This window comes from Engraulis encrasicolus, chromosome 16, assembly GCF_034702125.1.
Source record: "Engraulis encrasicolus isolate BLACKSEA-1 chromosome 16, IST_EnEncr_1.0, whole genome shotgun sequence".
NCBI classification, from domain to species: domain Eukaryota; kingdom Metazoa; phylum Chordata; class Actinopteri; order Clupeiformes; family Engraulidae; genus Engraulis; species Engraulis encrasicolus.
Window position 1 is genome coordinate 6,307,914 of NC_085872.1, and position 22,921 is coordinate 6,330,834.

A 22,921-nucleotide genomic window follows, 5' to 3' on the forward strand; every position below is an offset into this window, starting at 1 on the left:
TATTTCACTCTTCATAATAGACACAGAATTTTTATTATTCAGTGCATGCATCCGGAAAATTGAAGCATTGGTCCGCTCAATCAATCAATCAAACTTATTTATAAAGCACATTATCACACACAACTGTCATTCAGTGTGCTATAGAGTAATAGAGAAAGAAAAGAGAAGAACACTATATTGTATTATTGACACCGAAGGCAGATGGAAAATAAAGCTGTTTTTAATTTCTTTTTGATAATGTTGGGGCAGTTCAAATTTGAACAGGAAGCTAGTACAACTCACCATAGATGTGTATAGAAGAAGTTTATTATTATTATTATTATTATTTATTGTAATCAACCATTGACAGTAAATAGAATATAAATATACTGTCAATGTAATCAACACATCAGAGACAATCTACAACTCACATTGGGTGAGCACAAGCCATACGTCATTATTATGCGCTTCTTCCTCCCGGAAGTCAGGAAAAAATGGCGTCTGCATCAGATCAGCAGGTTGAGGGAGATGCAGAGCTGGATGAATTATTGGACAGTAAGTTTTACGGTTATTCTTCACGCGTATTGTGTCTTCTAGGTGGTACGATTTGTGTTTAAAGTTGGTGTGCTGGTGATTTATACTTTCAAGAACATGCAGGATCCTTCTCACTCACAGTAGCCCTAGCTAACCTGTCCCTTAAATTGACAGTACGGCGCCCGCGTTGACCTTAGGTTTTAAGTTATTTTTTTAAGTCACTGTCATGATTTTGTGAGATACCACGGTGATGTCCATCATTTTATTTATTTTTTATGAAATGCGAAGACCCATCGTGATGCTAAATAAACTTTAACTGGTGTTGAAGTGGGAACGTTTCGCAATGTGACTGCCAATTTCCAGACAGACCTGTCAGTCTACGTCTAGTAGGCGGCCTACCTATAGTTGTTTTGACTTTTAAAGGCGAGACGTGATTTCTATAGTCTCGCGAATTGCTCGTTTATAAATCATCTATGTTTGCCTTACATGAGTACAGTGTCGACGATTGTAAATCTGACATTTGACCAAAACAGACACACACACACTTGCACAGTACAAGCTAAAAAAATGAGTATTATATTATCCAGTCTCTCTGGTACAAGCGTTCCACTCTTATTAGGTTACTGCATGTTTTATAACTACTTTAGAACTGCTCAGTATTTGGTAACATCTTTTGCAGGTGCCCTTGATGACTTCGACAAAGCAAATGTTCCACCTTCTACCTCAGAGGCGGCTTCAGGTTCGAATGCAGAGGATGCAGATGGGAATAAGGTAAGCTCCGATCTGAGTGAAATAGTAAAGGAGTAGCACTACCTAAGTACTCAACCACCTCTACTCAAGTCTGTTTCTTGATTTAGTACTTTTACTTCTACTCCACTCCTCCAGTCCAGTACTTTATATCGCTGTCTCCAAGCCATTCCAATTCTATTAATCAGTTCGCATGAACATCATCATCATAGTAAAGCATGGGGTGTGTGTGTCTGTCTGTGTCTGTGTGTGTCTCTGTCTGTGTGTGTCTCTGTCTGTGTGTGTCTCTGTCTGTGTGTGTCTCTGTCTGTGTGTGTCTCTGTCTGTGTGTGTCTCTGTCTGTGTCTCTGTCTGTGTGTCTGTGTGTGTGTGTGTACCGTTTCAGCCATGGCCATTTTCTGGCAATGTAAGACATCGTTGATTTAATGCATTCAAAGCAGGTTGCATCTGTTGGCATAGACACGCTCATCGCTGTTTTCTTTGGTTTCCTGCCCGAAAGCAGTAGTTTATACCTGGTTCGCTTCAAAACTGAACTTTTTTGACATCATTGCGACAAAAAAGTCTACTCAAAACCCTGCCTCCAATGCTCACTTTGTGTGTTTTTTTCTACTATAGCCCCCGCTGTTGGAGGACAGCCAATTTTTCGAGACCCTGTTTGAAGGAGAGATGGCGAACCAGGCCAAAGAGGAGTGGGAGAAGGCCATGGCGGAGCTAGCCCAGGAGGAACCAGAACTGCTGCAGCACTTCCAGAAACTGTCCGAAGCAGCAGGCAAAGTTGGTGTGTAGTGTAACCATCACTATTCTGTTATTGTTTTTATGTTTTAATGATCCCTCTTCATTGCATGGATGTATGCAACAAGCAAACAGGGAGAAATTGAAGGGTTGTTTAAAGATTTTTCATTTCTTTTGAGTTAAAAAAAAAAGTGAAATATCTAGAACAAAGAACTGAGGACTCTGATGAAGACGCATGTCGAACACTAGTCTGATTGCACTGAAAAAATAAACAAAATAAAAAATATTAACATGTAAGATATGTTGTGTTCTTTTCAAAGGCACAGACACAGCTTCACAGCAAGAGTTTACTTCCTGTCTGAAGGACACCCTAAGTGGACTGGCAAAAAATGCAGACTACTTGCAGGTAATCCATTAACTGGCACTTGCAGTAAAAGGATTGAACAAAAATGTAATTTAAAAATCCCTTTCAAATCATGAATTGAATTAATAAACACAGATGCTAAATATTCTTAACACCTCATTCTAGAATTCTGGCTTAGCTGGCGAGGACTTGGCGAAGACTTTAGAAGGAATGGGACTGGACGACAGTGGTGAAGGTGGAGGAGAGGATGGGAACATTTTACCCATTATGCAGTCGATAATGCAAAACCTGCTCTCCAAGGAAGTGCTATACCCATCACTCAAAGAGATCACGCAGAAGGTACAACTGCCATGCCATTTAGTTCCATTCAAACTATTATAAAGATGTACTGGAAACATTTGCATATGATAAAGATATGCTTGACCATCAGCATAAATATCCCTTGCAATATGTTTCATCTGTTTGAATGTCTCTATGTGTATATGAGTGTGTGTTTCACCTATCATGCCTTGTGAGGTATGTGTATTAGACATGGGCTACTTGATGCCTTTATTTTTTCCCTTTCATAGATTCATAGAGTAACTCTACACTAATTTGCTTAAAGTATTTATATTCTCTGTGTGTGTGCATGCATGCGTGTGCGTGTGCAGTACCCAGACTGGCTGAGTAGCAATAAGGAGTCCCTGTCCCCTGAGGAGTTCAGGCGGTTTGAGCAGCAGCACAAGATCATGGGGGACATCTGCTCCCAATTCGAGAGGGACGGAGACCAAGACAGCTCTTTTGAAAACATTCTGGAACTCATGCAGAAGGTGAGCGTTTCTTTTCTCACAGGTGTATTTTTTTAAAACCTTTTCTGTAATCATGTAAATGTACATCTTGGAATCTGATCAGTCAGTGCATACATTTACGTCATACGTGTACTGTACTGACATATGAGGCACTGCACAGCTGCAATCCCCAGGGACCTCACTACTGTTTTGCTATGTATTTATGCAGCATATCCTGTGGATACTGATACTCCACAGATTCTGGTGTGTGGCGAATGCGTCAAAATAGTCAATACACATGTCTACCATGGAGATGCAACATGTTGCGTAGCGTTACTAAATCCTCCATGAAGGCACCTAAAGTGCAGTAGGTTCCCCAAGCATCCATTAAGGAACTTCATACTTGTGTCCAATTCCAATAATGTAGTGATAAACTGCACAACAATAAAATGATGAGACAGCAGTTTGTAACATCGTATTACCCTTCTTAAAAGCCTTAAACGTGTTACGAATTGGTATCCCCCTTGAATTACTGGACATTAGTGAAAACTCATTTGAATACTTCAGAGCTTATTATGACTGTTGAATTTACTCCTCTTTTTTTGTAGCTGCAAGACCTTGGGCAGCCTCCCAAAGAGTTGGCAGGAGAAGCAGTACGTACATCTGTCATCTTTCATCTTAACAGCTCTCACTGATTTATGAATGTTACTCCCTCCAACTGCACCGACCATTTTATTAATGTTTCCCCTTGTGGTTTTGGTCTTTCTGTACAGCCCCCTGGTCTGAACTTCGACATGGAGTCTTTGAATATCCCAGGAGTTCCCGGGGCAGGACCTGCCGATCAGTGCTCAATCATGTGATCTGGCAGACACTCTGTCCGGTGTTTGCAGTAACTGTCTCACCAAAAGCTTCAGGAGGTCACGGAGGCAGAAGTCGGACCCTCAACTGACACAGTCTGTTTCGTTATGAGTACCCCATCAAGAGGGAGCTCTGTGTATACCACCGTATGTTCTGGACACAGGCAAGACCACAATCCAGGACTCACTCCCGACCAAACAACAATCTCCTCTCCTCACTTCCTTGGTCACTCACTCGCAAGCAGAGAGCTGCTTTTGTATCCATGTAAATTGATCATAATTCGCGGTCTTCGAATTGGCTGTAAGGCGAAATAATTAGTGGCTTATAGGCGTTGCTCGTCCATCTCACTGTGTTGGATGACATGATAAAAGAGTTAGCAGGATGTTGGAAGCAATGCTGCTCATGACCTGTAAAGGTGTCTTAAGTTCAGTTTGATGAGCTGTGTGGGTGTGGCCGTAGTTTCTGTGTTGAAGACCTGAGATTTATATCTACTTCTGAGCTCTGTCTAGAACCTAATTGGGGTCGGGAGAATGATGGCAGCCACTAAGTTTGATTTCAAGGTCTCAGAACGTTACGCACCGGCACGGTTGTAAATCTCCGGTTGCAATAACTTGAAAAAGTAAGTTAAGTAAAGTAAAGAACTCCTCTCCGGTGGTCTTCTGGTAATGACACTATGGCAAGCTTGTAAAAAAATACTGTGGCATATGTGTATTGTTTGTTTTGTCTTTTGTGTTGAGACCATGGAGGTAATTGGCTATTATGAAGTATATAGATATATACATAGAGTTTTGATCATGTTTACATTAAGCTGCTTATTCAAAATTCAAAAAAAAGGAAAAAAAGAGCAATTTTTTAACATTCCCATTCCATGGATAATACCATGTAAACCCATCGAAAACCGCATACTGATTCTGTTTTGAGCTTGTGTGAATCCACAATGGTGTAATAGACAGAGTTGAAAGGGATATTATGATTTGTGTGACTGCGCACAATAACACAAATACCTTTAATTAATTTGGGGGAAAAAACATTTTGTGATCTAAAACGAGATTACATTTAAAATGTAAAATGTCTCTGTAGAGTGAATCATCTCAATCGGTGGGAAATTTAATTGATGTGCCTCCTGGTCCACTGTTTTGTACAGTATGTTGTACCCATTGTAATAATGTATAGACATGTGTGTCCTGATTGTAAGTCGACCTGTTTTGGTATTTTAATTTCTGTTGTAATTTATCTGTCTTTTAATTTTCCATTCTCACAGCTATCAAGCCTATGACAGTTCACAGTTCTATCAAAGAAGTGGAGAAAATCTACTCTAGCAATAATCACACTGTAAAATGAAATTGTAAAGGTAAATGAAGGGTAGGGCCTACCGGTAGTTATACAGCAGCACTCTCTCACCCAAACTCCAGCTGAGGAGCCTGTTACAAAGTTTTATGCCCACCACTTTTTTGTTAAATGAATTAAAAATTTAAATCTATTTCAATGACTTAAAAGGTGTGTGTGTGTGTGTGTGTGTGTGTGTGTGTGTGTGTGTGTGTGTGTGTGTGTGTGTGTGTGTGTGTGTGTGTGTGTGTGTGTCCGCGTGTGCGTGTGCGTGTGCGTGCCCGTCCGCCCGCGTTCAGCACGCTCATTATTATGTATTTCCACACTCGATGCTGTTTGGATTGCACTCACGCAAATGTCTTGGACCACATTCAGGACTGCATGAACACAAACGCACACCGACAGACATTACACACGCACACAACAACAACACAATCACACACAACTCTTCGAGAGAGTTACATAGCAAATTCCGGATTAAATCGGGGCCTACTTCTGGACGTGTTACCTGTAGGCCTACTTGTACTATGATCTTTGATCACGATTCTCTTCCCTAAAAACAGCAGCCTAGTACTGTGTTTCCCAACCAGGGGTACGTGTACCACTAGGGGTACGCGAGCACACTGAAGGGGGTACTTGGAAAAATGTAATTTTTACAAATGCATGGAGCATAGTCACACTGGAATAGAAAAAGCGATGTAAAACACAAGTTAGGGGGTACTCGTGGCACAACAAAAAGGCTCGGGGGTACATGAGACAAAAAAGGTTGGGAAACAGCAGCCTAGTAGTCCACTCCACTACACGCGCCCCACTGAGAGCGCATGAATAGAATAGAGGCACGAGTGCCTTCTGTGAAATGTGTAGGCTACAAGTGCGTCTCATATTGAGAGGTCCTCTGATTATATCCACCTCTGTGATTTAAGAATGTATAGCAGTGAATGAATGACATGGTGTGCATCCCAATATGTGTCCTTGCCTCCTCCACTTGTGCTTGTCTCCTCGTCCCTCCTCCTGGCCCCTCCTCCGTGGAGAAAACGATAAAGTTTCCCAGCTGTCAGCCTCGCCACAACAACTTTTGAGGGACTGTTTTTCATTCACCATCCCAATTGCAAATGAGAAAAACATTTTACAATTGAGCTTTTGCAAGATATTGAAATATAATGCTGTTGTCAGTGATGTCATCATGACGAGAAGCAAGTGGAGGAGGCAAGTGGAGGAGGCAAGGTCACATATTGGGATGCACCCATTTTCACGCAAAGGACAACTTTTGTTGATGTATCACGCGTCTACCGACCGTAAGGTAAACACCGGAAGTTGGGACGTGGATCCCAACTCGAACAGGAAAAGGTTGACTACGTCGACGTGTCAGCTAAGGAAGTGTAGCTGCTGCCTTCCAGCAAGCAAACACATCCAACTTGGAAGGTCTAAAGCGCTTTGCGCTTTGAAATACAGACAAGTTAACGTTCTTGAAATATTACTGGATTTATTCAACTGTAATAAAGTATCAGAGTTGTTATTCTCGAGAGGGTAGCAACAGTGTAGGGAAAATGTTAACCAAATTTGAGACGAAGTCGGCCCGTGTAAAAGGTAAGTAGATGTAGTTCTAGCTAGATCATCGGTAGCTAAACTGGCAGCCATTCGCTTTATTTAACATTATAAGGCGACAAATGTTGGCAGACCGTTATTAAAGCAGTAGATTTTCACCTTTCACATATGCGTGAATATTTCTATATCCATGATTGCCAACTGTTTTGTCTGACATTACTGTTGAATGACCGACTGGCTGCTAGCAAGCTAATCAGACCATTCAGCTATGGACAATTATTATTAACCAGCGGGGAGTACTTTGAAAGCTATACGTCTTTTCATGAAGTGGTCACTGTAACAGTAAGATGACTTTTTAAATGAAAATTCTGGAAATTCCCGTAGACACAGTGCAATGGTAGCATGTCGGCTAGGATCATAACTTTCCAAGATGCTGAAGTAGCCTGCAAATTTGCAAATGACGTGGTGTTATTTCTCTGTACTAGGGTTGAGTTTTCATCCCAAAAGACCATGGATTCTTGCCAGCTTGCACAACGGAGTCATCCAATTGTGGGATTACCGCATGTGCACCTTGATTGATAAATTCGACGAGCATGACGGTAGGTTACTCAATGATCTTGACATTTGTCACCTAAGGATGCCTCACTGTTTTGCTTCGGTCCTTTTTTTCTGAACGATGACATGTCAATTGTCACAGGTCCTGTCAGGGGTATTGACTTTCACAAGCAGCAGCCTTTGTTTGTTTCTGGTGGAGATGACTACAAAATCAAGGTTTGTACTAATGTCCACTAAAGTGGGGCTCTTTTGCGTTATCCATGTTGTGCCTTGCTTGTTTATGCATTTATTATCGAGACATTTAATAACCAATTTCCCACCTTGACCCCTAACAACTTCTAATCGCCCCAGGTATGGAACTACAAGCTGAGGAGGTGCCTATTCACACTGCTTGGACATTTGGACTACATTCGCACAACCTTTTTCCACCATGTGAGCATCTGTCTTTTCACTGATCTAATTCTGTGCTTTTTTTTTTACAAAGTATTTGTTTAATTATTCATTGCTGCCGGTAACATGCTTTTCTTTTATTTCTTTATAATGTCCCCAGGAATATCCTTGGATTTTGAGTGCATCTGATGACCAAACCATTCGCATCTGGAACTGGCAGTCGCGTACTTGTGTCTGGTGTGTTGAATTTTCTTTTTTAAAACCTGATTGGAATTTGGCATGCTTGAGGCACTGTATTTCATTTTAAATACTGCAGAATCTTAGTATAAAATGTATCCATAAACCACAATGTACCTTAGTTAATAAACGAGAATATTATCTTGATGTTGATTTTAAAAAACAAAAACAACAAAAAAAACACTGTATTTCTTTGCATTTTTGTAACTGAGTGTAACCTCTGGCTCTTGTGTTTTACAGTGTGTTGACTGGCCATAACCACTACGTGATGTGTGCCCAGTTCCACCCTTCAGAGGACCTGGTGGTGTCAGCCAGCCTTGATCAGACTGTGCGCGTGTGGGATATCTCTGGTGAGGGCGTGATGGAAAGGCTGGACCTGAATAGGGGAGAACTTTGGCCAGTGGGGGGAGGATATGATATGATGGGATGGGGGAAGGGATGGAGAGGTGGAGAAGAGGGAAGCGTCAGCATCCTCGGCTCCACCTGTAACAGTGTGTGAAGATTTGTTCTCTGTGGGCTGCTCTCAGAAACACCTCTTGCCACCACACCACTCGGCAACAGTGGAAGTGGATTATAGATTATTATTATTAATGTTAGGGCATATACTGTGAACCAATGATTGAAGTCACAATAGGGATTCTTGCCATGTGTATTCTGTGGGTGATGATTAGAATGTGCTCTTGTGTCACCAAAATGGCCAAGTCTCCCTACAAACAAAGCAAGTGAGGCTTGGGTATTTTGGCCTTGTTGTTTCAAGAGTCATCTCAAATCAATGTTCACAAGGGTATCCTGGCAAGGAAACCTGCAGAGAATGTTTAACAGAGTTAAGAGAGAGACACTTTTATTAAGACCACACAATGCTGTCCCATTCAAGAGGTGTTTCTGTATTTTTGCATGCTTTTACTGAGCTGTTTTTGGTATTTGTCTGGTTGTGCTGTCTTATGTTGGTATCTCACCTCTCCACTAACTGTTCAATCAATTAACCCTTTCACTGACTTTTCCCCCTTCTGTCTTATGCCATGTCAAGGATGTGCACATACATATTCTGCTCAACCTGGTTACTAACCATTTTCTGTCATTCAGAATACTAACCTTTCATCCTCATTGCAATGTTTCCTTTTTCTACATTTCTACATCAGTCATCTATTCACTCACATTTCCCACGTCTTGCTGCATGGTCTAATTATAACTAGAGAAAACAAATGGCTTGAGCATGGGTACTTATTATATACTATATATTATATACTACTATTATATACTACTACTATACTATATAGTATGGGCTCCAGTGAGTTAAATATGTTATCTGACCCGTACATAGGTGCATGCACTGCAGGCATTTACGATAATTATTTTAACTTAATTTGTGAGCTTTTATCCATTTGTCTGTAATATCAGTCAAACATTATTCAGCATTTTATAACCAATTTATGCCCTCAAACCCTCTTGCTCATTGAAGTCGGTGTAATTTTTTTCACGAGGCATCATCTATCCTAAAACCTTTTGTTATGTGCATCACCTAACAGCAGCATGAAGTAGCTTACAGACATCTCATCCTTCTTTACGTAACTCCCAGTGCCCCATATGAGCATATCATGACACCCTCCTCCAGACCACCCCACTCCACCCACCACCCAATTAGGCCTTTGGCCAGTTTTCCACGCTGTTCATTTCCACCAGTCCCCATGCTCCTCCAGAAACATCTGCACCTGTACATCGGTTCCCACCTGCACATTGGTTCCCACCTGCACATTGTTGTTGTCTCTTTCCAGACCTCTCTTGGGCTGTTGATTCACTCAGTGGTTTCATGTGCTGGAATCGCCAGCACAAACCGTGTTCTCTTTCCTTTGTGATTACCTGAGCCTTCCTGCCAGGCAACTGATTGTTGTAATACTGATGTTATAATCATTTAAAAGTGGTGCCAGCAGTGTTTATGCTAAATGAACTGTAGGAATCTTATTTTCTGGAGATATGTATACTTTCTGTAGGTTGCTTACACCGAACAGCGGCCAGTGTTTCAGAATAACATTTGACCTTATTGCTGACACTACTTTTGTTCTTTACAACAAATCATGTGCCCTCTGGGTGCTCAGTCAAATTAACCCAATCACTTAGATGTTGATGTGGTCTATAGAAGCTGTCAATGGTTGTGTGCGTGACTGCTTCAAGACTGCTCTGCTCTCAGTGAAATCATTAAGAGAACGCTGATTGTGCTCTTAGTTCCTGGCACCTGTTTGTGGTTAGCAGCCCAACAGTGTGTGTGTGTGTGTTGTGTTTGGTGATGTGATGTTATTTGTATCACAGTTTTATATCAGATGCAATCATTTCTGATTTGAGCATTATGAGTAACGCGTTTGATATTACCACCTCTCTTCCCCTGTTCTCTTTCATGGTTCTCCTTGTCGTGTTGCTTGTCTTTGGTTCCTCCTTCCCCTCGTGTTTTGCTCGGATTGTTGGTTCCAGGTTTGAGGAAGAAGAACCTGTCTCCAGGTGCACTGGAGACGGAGGTGCGCGGCCTCACAGGTGTGGACCTGTTTGGGGCATCTGATGCTGTGGTGAAGCACGTGCTAGAGGTGAGCAGCCATCAGCAATTATTCATATCTAATGGGGTAACTTGGCTGTACCTGGCCTCAGCAGTCAGTATAGACTCTGACAAACTGTGATTAAGCAACGAGCATAGAAAGGAGTAGAGAAAAAGAACATACCGAATGTTGTGTGGTCAATAAATATTGTGTATTGACTGTCCTCAGTGGCTCTAGTGGAGAGGTTGAAGATGGAAGATTAAGTGTGTGTGTGTGTGTCTGCGTCTGCGTGTCTCCATGTGTTTCTGCAGGGTCACGACCGTGGGGTGAACTGGGCAGCTTTCCATCCCAGCATGCCCCTGATCGTGTCTGGAGCTGATGACCGCCAGGTCAAGATCTGGAGGATGAACGGTGAGAAGTGCCTCATGTTTTGGGTTATTGTATTTTCTTGACTTGTTGTTGTTGTTATTGTTGTTGTAAGAAGTAAAGCTCAACCCTATTGCCAATTTCCTGACACGTGTGGTGTGTAGTAAGGATAGACCGATATATATAACGGGCCGATATTTGCCTTTTTTAAGTGTATCGTATCGGCCGATACGCGTGTGGTTTTGGCCGATTCGCAATATTTATTATTTTATGTCATTCAGGTTTTTTTAAAAGCACCAACACACTTTATTTTTTTATTACTTAAAATTGTGGTCAGACTTAGCTCCAGTTGTGGCTGTTGATAAGGTCTGCCAAAGATTCCAAGGCACACTGCTGGTGAAGTTAAAATACCTTTACATTAAAGTTTAATTAAACGGGCTGACTCATTGCGACTACTGTCTTCTTCAGAGCCAAGTAACACTATGCCACCACTGCAGTAACCCCAAATGAATCCAAATTAAACCAAGCATGCATTTCTACCACCACAGAGTCCAAGGCGTGGGAGCTGGACACCTGCAGGGGACACTACAACAACGTGTCCTGCGCCGTCTTCCACCCGCGTCAGGAGCTCATCCTGTCCAACTCGGAGGACAAGAGCATCCGTGTGTGGGACATGTCCAAGAGGACCGGCGTGCAGACCTTCCGCAGGGACCACGACCGCTTCTGGGTGCTGGGCGCTCATCCCAACCTCAACCTCTTTGCCGCAGGTGAGGAGCTCGCATTTCACGGCCTGGCTTGTCATAATAGACGGATGGATTACCAGATTGCTTGATAAGCCAGAAGAAATGTTTTTCCTGCTCTCTCTTTCCTTTATTCTTTCTTTTTCTTTCAGTGTTCTGTCTTCCATAGGCTGTTCTAACTCAAAGTAGTAGAGGTTACAAGACACTCACAGTACTCTGTGTGCTTCTATTAACAGACATCTGGGCTTACTAAAATACCAGTATCCATAGTGCATCCTCTGTTCATCGTATCACTGACTTCTAGGCAGCCGTGGCCTAGTGGTTTAGGAGATGGGCTTTAGATCAGAGGGTTGCAGTTTCGAATCCCACCCTTCCACTCCCTGTCTCACTCCATGGCTGAGGTGCCCTTGAACAAGTCATTTAACCCCACACTGCTCCAGGGACTGTAACCAATACCCTGTACCTAAAATAATTAGGTCACTTTGTATAAAAGTGTCAGCTAAGTGTAATATAATTTAATGTGTGCGTGTGCGTGTGCGTGTGCGTGTGCGTGTGCGTGTGCGTGTGCGTGTGTGTGTGTGTGTGTGTGCAGGCCATGACAGTGGTATGCTGGTGTTCAAGCTGGAGAGGGAGAGGCCAGCCTACGCTGTGTATGGCAACATGCTCTACTACGTGAAGGATCGCTTCCTGCGGCAGCTGGACTTCAACAGCAGCAAGGACACTGCAGTCATGCAGCTGCGCAGGTGAGGGCTCAGAGGGGACAAACAGCTGAAAGGTCTTAATGATGGAGGTACTTCTTCTGTGTGCAGACAATATGAACATGTAGATGTATTTTTAAATTTGTGTATATTTTTTGTCCTTCCTTTTGCAGTGGTTCCAAGTTCCCGGTGTTCAGCATGTCTTACAATCCAGCTGAAAATGCCGTTCTGCTCTGCGCTGTGAGTATTGCTGATATTGCCAACAATACGTGCTTGGATGAGCCCAGACGTGTCAATGTAGATTTAAAGGTGAAAGTATGACAAGTGTAAGGTTTGTAATCCATTTCCTTATTTGCTGGACAGAGAGCCACCAACCTGGAGAACAGCACATACGATCTGTACTCAATTCCACGCGAGAGCGACTCCCAGAACCCTGATGGTAAGCCGGGTGATGTGTATGGTTTGAAATGGCCCACATGCATGTGCACTAGTACTCATAATAATTAACCAAAAATCTCCATCTTCGCTTTCTAGCCCCTGAAGGCAAGAGATCATCTGGTCTAACTGCCGTCTGGGTGGCCAGAAACAGATTTGCTGTTCTGGACCGTATGCACTCGGTAAGAAGCTTTATTTTTTCCTATATCCTGTCTGTACCTTGTATTATCTATGTATTTGAACAGAATCTGCTCTTTCCAGCTCTTGTCTGTAATGATAGCATAACAATAGTAGAGTGTTCAAGACTGCATCTACTGTAAATTCAGTGTTTCTTCAGTAATACCTAGGAATAGGACTGGCTTTTCTTTCTCTTATTATTTCTACATCCATGTACCTCTCTCACTATCCTTCTCACCTTTATTCTACCAGCTGCTGATCAAGAACCTGAAGAACGAGATCGTGAAGAAGGTGCAGGTTCCGAGCTGCGAGGAGATCTTCTACGCCGGAACCGGCTCTCTGCTGCTGCGGGACGCCGACGGAGTCACGCTGTTCGACGTGCAGCAGAAGCGCTCGCTCGCCACCGTGAAGATCGCCAAGGTCAAGTACGTGGTGTGGAGCACGGACACCAGCCACGTCGCCCTGCTGGCTAAACACGGTGAGACGCCACGGCATGCCACTTCCTTTGACCTTCCTGTGTCCTTGAAAGTTAGCTTGGCTTACCCTGATGATCTGGCCTTGTGTGGTGGATTGAGGAGTCTTTGTTGTTCCTCAGCTCCTGCTGTTGCAGACTCCTAAGAAGTTTAGATCCATGCAAACACCTTTTGCCCAACTACTGTCTATTCATTCACAAACACTCCATGTTTTCACTTTGTCCAATCAAGTCTTGAGTCTCAACCATGTCAATGGAAACAGCCAGAGTCCCAGACAAAATTAAATAGGTGTAGACAAGCCTATACACTGACTAAAGTGGCCTTGGTTGCCTGCCTTGCATGTTGAAATTCCTGTCTGACTTTAAATGACCCCCTCTCCTCTGTCCTCTTCCCTCCTCCTGTCGGCAGCCATCATGATCTGCAACAGGAAGCTGGAGAGCCTGTGCAACATCCACGAGAACATCCGGGTGAAGAGCGGCGCCTGGGACGAGAGCGGAGTCTTCATCTACACCACCTCCAACCACATCAAATACGCCCTCACCTCCGGGTATGCTCTTCCTCACACCTTCACATACATGCCTACACCAAAATCAAATACGCCCTCACCTCTGGCTACATTCCTCTACATCAGGGTTTCCCAAACTGGGGTGCGTGCTCCCCTGGGGGTGCGCGGCCTGCCATAAGGGGGTGCGTGAGCTAAATAGAGCAATGGTGGATATGTGAGTTTTTATCCAGCATTAATGAACATGAAGTAATTTTTAATTGTATGGTGAATTGTATGCTGGGATGGTCCATCTGAAGTGTAGTTTAACTCCTAGACTGTTGGAAATAGGATTCCCCAAAACAACTGTGAATAATGTGCAGTGAATCATACTTCAGCACACCAAAACATTCGCTTAGGGGGTGCGCGAACCACATTGAAATCTACAAGGGGGTGCGCAGGGGAAAAAGTTTGGGAACCACTGCTCTACATGCACACGTCCCCCAGCATTGGCCCATCCCCATACTAGGACACTCAATAGACCATTTAACGTGAAGAACGTAAGAAAAGTGAAGTTCAGTATGTGCATTAATGATAATAATAAGTGGCCCAGCCGTGGCTCAATCCGCTGGCCCTCAACTGCTACACCGGCGACCCGAGTTCGATTCAAGCCCGAGGTCATTTGCCGGCCCTTCCCCATCTGTCTCCCCACTCGCTTCCTGTCAATATTTTCAATGTCCTATCACACAATGAAGGCAAAATAGACCAACAAATAATTAATAATAATAATAATAAGAAGAACGTGTATTAATTAATTTTTGACTGTTTGCAGCGATCACGGCATCATCCGCACGTTGGACCTGCCCATCTACGTGACGCGGGTGCGAGGTAACAGCGTGTACTGCCTGGACCGCGAGTGTCGCCCACGTGTGCTCAACATCGACCCCACCGAATATCGCTTCAAACTGGCCCTGGTCAGCCGCAAATACGAGGAGGTATGTGACTTCTATCTGTCAACCCAATGTCCCTAAAACTCCACTCTGCATACTTCATGTGTAACTTAATGCATACTATACAGTGTGTGTGGTGTCATTATGTCGGTAGTAAAAGTGTTGCTTGCTTTTGAAGCTTTATAATGTGTCTGTGTGCAATGAGTAAGTCTTACCAAGGTTAACAGTTCCTGGTTGTGTGTCAGGTGTTGCACATGATGCATAATGCCAAACTGGCGGACCAGTCCATCTCTTGAGTCGACTTGCTGCATATTAAATTGTTATTTATAGTGTTGTTATGTCAGCGTTAAATTGTTATGGTGAACCAACTCCTGGTTGTGTGTTGCCAGGTGTTGCACATGGTGCGTAATGCCAAACTGGTGGGCCAGTCCATCATCGCCTACCTCCAGAAGAAAGGCTACCCAGAGGTGGCTCTGCACTTCGTCAAGGACGAGAAGACCCGCTTCAGCCTTGCTCTGGAGTGTGGCAACATCGAGGTGTGTGTTTGTGTGTGAGAGGGAGAGGGAGAGAGTAATGATCTTTGCATTGTACTTAGTAGACTACTATATGCAAAACCACTTTCAATAGACGGTAAATCAAGTGTTTTCAGACACAGCTAATATCCTATTTATTGCCAGTTTTCAAACACCTTTTTCGTCCTCATGGTTAGATTATAGTGTGACCACTCCTGACCCAGTTCGTTATCTGACATCTGCAATGTCTCCCCCACTCCCCTAGGTGGCGCTGGAGGCTGCCAAGGCCCTGGACGAGCGCAGCTGCTGGGAGCGACTGGGAGAGGCGGCTCTGCTGCAGGGCCACCACCAGGTGGTGGAGATGTGTTACCAGAGGACCAAGAACTTCGACAAGCTCACCTTCCTGTACCTCATCACTGGCAACCTGGCCAAGCTGCGCAAGATGATGAAGATCGGTGAGTGAATGCTATGGTTGAGGTGAAAGATCAGTGAGCTGTGTGTAATAGCTTGTTCTTTTGAAATTCAGTAGTCTGTAAACTTGAGTTAGTATCAAACACAAACCGGTAATTGGAGTACTTCTGGGTCTTCACCTTTTTCCCTTGGTGCTCATCAGTGTAGGGGCTCTCAAGTTTGGTCGAGTTAGAGAAATTCTAAGGCACTCAAGGTTACAATTTTTTACTTTAATTTGGTTACAATGCCTACGCGTTTCGGCCCCAAGGGCCTTCTTTTTATTCGCCCTGAAGGGCCAAAACGCGTATGCATTTTAACCAAATAAAACGTTTAAAAATGTAACCTTAAGTTCCTCAGAATTTCTCTACCTGGACCAAACCCGAGTTTGTTCTCCTAACACCCCGTTGTAAATGCGTTCTATTGCAACACTTGGGGATAATACAAATGAGAACACTGATGTTTAACGAACGCGGACAACATCATACTGCTCAGAGTGCTCAGGCAGTACTCATGACTGAATTAGAGCTGATCAAATGGGGACTGCCTTGTTACACTGAAACTTTTATTTGCTCCCATGAAAATCCATGTGCAATGGCAAAAAGTGAGAGGTGGAACTATTCAGCATGTTTTCTCCAATCTGCTGGGCTGAATGTTTGTGTATAACTTGTCTATTGTGTGTTATCTTCTGCAGCTGAGATCAGGAAGGACATGAGTGGTCACTACCAGGGTGCCCTGTACCTGGGGGACGTCAGCGAGAGAGTGCGCATCCTGAAGAACTGTGGTCAGAGTGAGTACAGCCTAACACGTGCCGACACACACACACACACACATTCCCAGAGACTAATAGCACCACTCAGTTTCACATATAGTATACTGATCTCCACAGCCAGCATTAGTGTATGAAGCTTGTATGTAGAAGCTCCTAACTAGATTGACTGTAGAAAGCACTGTGGTCTAGCACAGTGGTTCTGAAGCACCCTAGGCCCTAAATATTTTGCAGATATTCTAGAGCAATATTATCTTAAAACAGTGGTTGTTAACCTGGGGTCCTGTCCTAACATTGAATCACTTTGCTGCCTGTGTTGCAGAGTCCCTGGCCTACCTGACGGCAGCCACCCACGGCCTGGATGAGGAAGCAGAGGGCCTGAAGGAGACCTTTGACCTTGAGAAGGAGAATGTAAGGTCACATGGCAATACAAGTAGAACATGATTACCTTACATTGCATCACATTACACTTAGCTGACGCTTTTATCCAAAGTGACGTACACCATGGCTGTCCCATAGGAATGGAATAGCCCCACAGAATCTGGAGTGTAACTGTAAGCAGTTGGATATTTGTCTCAGTCCAGTTGTTACAACTACCTTCCTTTTAACTGTTGGTTCTCAGTCATCCACATCATGCTAGTCAAATTTACAGATGACCGATGACTTTTGAATTATTCATCACATCAACACAATTCTTGATTTGTCATGTGCCCAGCGTTATTCTGAAGCAGGGATACAGTTTCATAATCATTGTGAAATGAAACCAATTCTTAATTTTTGTTTGTTTGTTTATTTGATAAGATTCCTGAGGTGGATGCCAATGCCCAGCTGCTGCAGCCACCTCCCCCCATCAACCCTCTGGACACCAACTGGCCCCTGCTCACCGTCTCTAAGGGCTTCTTTGAGGGAGCCATCGCTGCCAAAGGTGACCTAAAATAATGCAGACAGGGGCAGTTCTACCTATTCAGGGGCCCTAGGCAAAATATAGACATGGGGCCCTCTTAAATTATTTTGCTGGTATTTATATTTACCATGACGGCGCTGACTCTTGAGGGGCCCTACAGTTGACAGTTTTGGTGGGGCCCTTGGCTATTGCTTAGTCTGACTATTGGTAAAACTTACTACAGTTCGACATCCTATGCTGTTTACTGCTTGTGTTAATGCTTAAGTTAGTCTTGAGCATTAACACACTTACCGTAGTCTCTGTTGTTGTGACATGAAGACAGCAAGTAAAGCACTTTCATATTGTTGTTACGCAAGATGCTGAAGCACAGTATGTCGCAGGTTATGGCACTGAACTACCTTTAGTGTGTTGTACTGTGGTGTGTTGTGTTCTGGGGATGTGCTGGGTTCTGCCTTGTGACGCTGATGTGTTTTGCAGGTAAAGCTGGCCAGATGGCAGCAGCAGACGTGGACGTGGATGTGGGCGGTGGAGAGGGCTGGGGAGAGGACGCAGAGCTGCGCCTGGATGAAGGTCAGTGCCGCGCTCCATCACAATCCCATGCCAACAGCAGCCTATGTTATGTGTCTTCTCTATATATTTCTCTTCCTTGTTCTTTTTGCTAAATTAAAAAACACATTAATTAACACTCATGGTTTGTTAGTGTGGATTTAGTTAATTTGTTATTTTTATTTGTCAGAGCTGATGTAGTGCTGAATATGAATACTTGTGCTCCTCCTCAGATGGCTTTGCGGACGCCCAGGACGTGCTGGGTGATGAGGCGGGCATCGGGAAGGAGGAGGGAGGAGGCTGGGAGGTGGAGGAGGACCTGGACCTGCCCCCAGAGCTGGTCAGTGCTGCTCCTTCATATTCAGCAGAGTTGGAGAAAGTAGAAGTACAGAAGTACAGATGCAATTACATAACAAGTGATGTGATTTTACATGGTGTCAACTTTGTAATATCATACTACTAGTGTTCTAATTCTAAATCTGTAAGAGTACTTCTACTTCGAATTTATACAACTCTGATTTTGAGATTGGTCCATGTATTGTACTTGTAGACGTTTAGTGATTTAGGCATGCTCTTCTTGATTCCCATGAGTTGTATTACTGTATGTCCGTGTCATTCATGGTGGTTTATCCTGTGTAGTGATGCAACTCCTGTTGCTCCTGTTGCCATAGAATCTCTGGTTGTGTAGTTCAATGTGCTTGAGAGCATAAAAGCCTGGCTATATTCCACCGGCTTGAGTTAGTAAGTTTAAGATTCTTTTCATACACTTTGAAAGTTAAACCTACTTTGGAAATCATTGCATTTGAAAGAAAGTGAAAAAAGTGAAAGCCCAACTGGGATGGGAAACTCCAACTCCCATTGTCATTGTGACACAGCACTCCACAGCACACAAGTGAACACTGCACACTGCACACAACGAAATTGCATTTATGCCTCACCCGTGCAAGGGGGCAGCCCTCAGTGGCGCCCCATGGGGAGCAGTGCGGTGGGACGGTACCATGCTCAGGGTACCTCAGTCATGGAGGAGGATGGGGGAGACCACTGGTTGATTACTCCCCCCACCAACCTGGCGGGTCGGGAGTCGAACCGGCAACCTCTGGGATGCAAGTCTGACGCCCTAACCGCTCACCCATGACTGCCCTGTACTTTTTAATTTTACTTAACATGCACTGACCTCAATGACAAACATGCACTGTTACCATAGCGACACTAACGCCTCATCCTCTTGTGGCCAATAGGAGCTGCCGGCAGGTGCAGGGGGCGGGGCAGATGAGGGCTTCTTCGTCCCGCCCACCAAGGGCATGAGCCCCACGCAGATGTGGTGCAACAACTCCCAGCTGCCAGTGGACCACGTTCTGGCAGGCTCCTTCGAGACCGCCATGAGGGTAAGGGAAAGATGAAGCATTTCTGTACAGTTTACGTTGCATCCAAGCTCCCTCTCCTGGTCATTTTGTAGTACTGTTTGTTGAGTATGACCCCTTCTGTCTGTGTGTTTATTCTAATCTGTAAAATCACAGACCAGAAAAAAGACCAGATTGAAAAATAAAAGCAAATAAATATACCATTAGGAATATATACAATTATTTTACAGAGGTACAAACAAATGGACCTTTTTAGAATCATCCATTTTAAAAAGTCCAGCTTCCTGCTCCTGTATCCCCTTCCATCTTGTCTCCATGTAACCTTTGTCTCCACCTCCCCTCTGGTCTCCCCTGCTGCAGCTCCTGCACGACCAGGTGGGTGTGGTGTGCTTCGAGCCCTACAAGCAGCTCTTCATGCAGACGTTGACTCGCGGCCGCACCGCCTACCTGGGCCTGCCGTCGCTACCCTGCCTGCGCGGCCACCCGCTCCGCAACTGGAAGGACGCCGGGGCCAAGGGCGGGCTGCCCGCCGTGGGGCTGCGTCTGGCGGACCTCATCTCACGCCTGCAGCAATGCTACCAGCTCACCACCGCCGGACGCTTCGAGGAGGCTGTGGAGAGGTTCCGCGCCATCCTGCTGTCCGTACCGCTGCTGGTGGTCGACAACAAGCAGGAGATCGCAGAGGTGTGTGGGTGTGTGTGTGGTGGCAGTGGTGTGTGTCTGAGTGTGTTTTCTGAGTGTGTTTTATCATAACTACTAGTTAGAAAATGAAGTTGCTGTACTTTAAGAGGAGAAGTATTTATCAAAGGGATGAAAAGTTTTTGTGTGAGGACTCAGATGGTGACGGAAAGAAAGGCGAGTACTTAACGTATCTGGTTGTGTTAAGCGACAGTTGCCTTGTCTGACACCAAAGGTGGATTCACAAGTGCATCATGGTACTTGTATTTCTTCCCTCAGGCCCAACAGCTCATCACCATCTGCAAAGAATACATTGTCGGACTCACCATGGAAACGGAGAGGAAGAAGTTGCCAAAAGACACTCTTGACCAACAGAAGAGACTGTGCGAGGTAATGGAAGCAGGACTGTGTTATACGATTTTTAGTTTGAGTTAAAAGTGGAAAATTAATTTCATATTAAATGTTTATTGCCATTCAAGCATGGCAAAATTGTCTTTATTAATCTAAATTAAATTCATGTTCCATCAATTGGCCATCATTGGTTTTAACTTGTCTTGACTGCATGGAATAACACTTAGTTACTTGCTTCCTCCACCAGATGGCGGCGTACTTCACCCACTGCAACCTGCAGCCAGTTCACATGGTGCTGGTACTCCGCACAGCACTCAACCTCTTCTTCAAGCTGAAAAACTTCAAAACTGCCGCAGGATTTGCGCGCCGTCTACTTGAGTTGGGACCCAAACCAGAGGTGGCACAACAGGTAACGTGCGTGCGTGCGTGCGTGCGCGCCTGCCTCTGTGTGTGTGCCTGCCTGTGTGTTTGTGTGTGTGCCTGCCTGTGTGTTTGTGTGCGTGCGTGCGTGTGTGTGCGTGCGTGCGTGTGTGTGTCTGCCTGCCTGCCTGTGTGTGCCTGTCTGCCTGTGTGTGTGTGCGCCTGTATGTGTGTGTGTGCGCCTGTATGTGTGTGTGTGCGCCTGTATGTGTTTGTGTGCGCCTGTATGTGTGTGTGCGTGCGTTAGGGATGCAAATTGTCGATAAATTCATTAATTGTTAGTTGATTGACCTTATCGGTCAACTTACGATTAATTGATCAGCTGCGTTTTCCCTCGAAATCCCAATGTTTACTGGGGGAAAAAACTATTCTATCTAAATATTTGACTTCAAAATTGACATAAAACACTACATTTAAATAAATTCTATTGAAATTCTTTAATAGGTAATTTAAATATTCCCACTCTTCACATTCCTCTTCACACACATGCACATTTCACCTGGGTCTCTTGTCAATTGAATTGGGGATTAATTGTGATTAATGTTTTTTAATCAATCCACGCATTCATCGATTAATCGATTAATCAAGTGTGTGTGTGTGTGTGTGTGCGCGTGTGCGTACGTATATGTGTGCGTGTACCTGTTTGGCTGTTTGCCTTGCTTGCCTGCCTTGTGTGTCCAAGGTAAGAGCATTAGTGCAGGTCCAGCCCTCCAGCTCATTACAACTGCCCCATTGTCTCTCTCGTATTAGACAAGGAAGATTCTGGCAGCGTGTGAGAAGACTCTGACAGACGCCCACCAGCTTAGCTATGATCCGCACAATCCCTTTGACCTGTGCGCTGCTTCCTACGTGCCGCTGTACCGTGGAAGACCGGTGGAGAAGTGCCCCCTCTCTGGAGCCTGCTACTGCCCCACCTTCAAGGGCCAGGTGTGCAGGGTCACACAGGTAAGCCTGCCCGCCGCCACCACACCTCTTCACCTGCCAATTATCGAAAAAGTACCATGTTATTTTTTATTTTTTTTAAATGATGAATTTTAAGCATGCATAGCGACGTTTTTGTGTAAATGGTGAAGTTCCTTTAGAAATGGAGTGTGAAAAATGAGTGTGAATTGTACCTGTCTGCTTGCTGTCAACTGTGTTGTGTTCAGATTTGGAACTGAATTTGTTTATGTTTTGGCTCCTAGGTAACAGAGATTGGAAAGGATGTGATCGGTCTGCGTGTAAGCCCTCTGCAGTTCCGTTAAAGGGAGCCGAGAAGGGGAAAGTGCAACATTTGACCCATGAGAAAATGGGCTAAGTGGAGGTTATGGAAGAGACGGTAATTGGTCCGATGATGGATGTTTTACCGGCACATTTGATTATGTTAGAAAAAAGACGTAATGCCTTGTATGTCCCTAACGGCTTCCCTTCCTTTTCTGCGTCTCCTTTTACACACTTCCCAACATTCTTGAAGCCTTTTCTGGGGCTCATAGAGAGAGCCAAGAGGCACTGGAAGTTTTTTTGTTTTTTTTTGGTTTCGTTTTGTTTTTTTAACTGGTTTTGCAATGTTAAATCGTATATTTTCTGTCCTTGTCTGTCCAAACATTAGCCAATCATCTGATTATTGTCCCTGGGACCGCTGTATTTATATTCTATGACATGGCACCAGCTATGTCGCTAGAAAACTTAAACTTTAAGTTTAAACTTAAACTTAAACTAGCATACAATTGCTATTTACATGTGGAATTATTTCAAATGTGATGTGTGCAACAACATGAATTGTCTTGACCATTTGGCTTGTGATGAACAGACAGCTTTGGGTAAGGCACTTTGTTATGTCTTTTTTTTTTTAACAATAAACTGGTCATTTAATTATAATGCTACTATAAACTCACATTACAGTACAGTTAATGATTACTTGCTGAAACTGCAGCATACTTATATTTCCCATGTATGTGTTGGGTCATGTCAACTGAGTCAAATGCATACTGTATTTGCATTATTTCCTGTGCAGATCTTAAATAATAAATATTTGTCCTCAACCTGTGTTTTGCTTTCTTAAAAATATTAGTTTGTGA

At 44.0% G+C, this 22,921-nt stretch overlaps 2 protein-coding genes across 2 annotated transcripts; both read left to right on the forward strand.

Annotated features, from left to right (window-relative positions):
• The first annotated feature begins 419 nt into the window (after positions 1–419).
• pex19 (peroxisomal biogenesis factor 19) lies at positions 420–5,461 on the forward strand. Its single transcript, XM_063218434.1, has 8 exons — positions 420–534; positions 1,193–1,284; positions 1,876–2,038; positions 2,313–2,398; positions 2,522–2,695; positions 3,007–3,165; positions 3,732–3,776; positions 3,897–5,461. The coding sequence occupies exons 1-8, from the start codon at positions 474–476 to the stop codon at positions 3,981–3,983; spliced, it is 867 nt and encodes a 288-aa protein (XP_063074504.1). The 5' UTR covers positions 420–473; the 3' UTR covers positions 3,984–5,461.
• Positions 5,462–6,643: 1,182 nt separating this feature from the next.
• copa (COPI coat complex subunit alpha) lies at positions 6,644–22,885 on the forward strand. The gene is made up of 29 exons (XM_063218435.1): positions 6,644–6,894; positions 7,338–7,451; positions 7,550–7,623; positions 7,759–7,839; positions 7,958–8,034; positions 8,275–8,384; positions 10,498–10,607; positions 10,868–10,967; positions 11,471–11,689; positions 12,255–12,405; positions 12,534–12,600; positions 12,724–12,799; positions 12,895–12,977; positions 13,225–13,450; positions 13,854–13,992; positions 14,759–14,921; positions 15,266–15,412; positions 15,654–15,843; positions 16,530–16,625; positions 16,927–17,015; positions 17,406–17,529; positions 17,986–18,078; positions 18,288–18,394; positions 19,293–19,439; positions 19,776–20,099; positions 20,373–20,483; positions 20,692–20,853; positions 21,615–21,809; positions 22,049–22,885. The coding sequence occupies exons 1-29, from the start codon at positions 6,855–6,857 to the stop codon at positions 22,106–22,108; spliced, it is 3,675 nt and encodes a 1,224-aa protein (XP_063074505.1). The 5' UTR covers positions 6,644–6,854; the 3' UTR covers positions 22,109–22,885.
• The last annotated feature ends 36 nt before the right edge of the window (positions 22,886–22,921 follow it).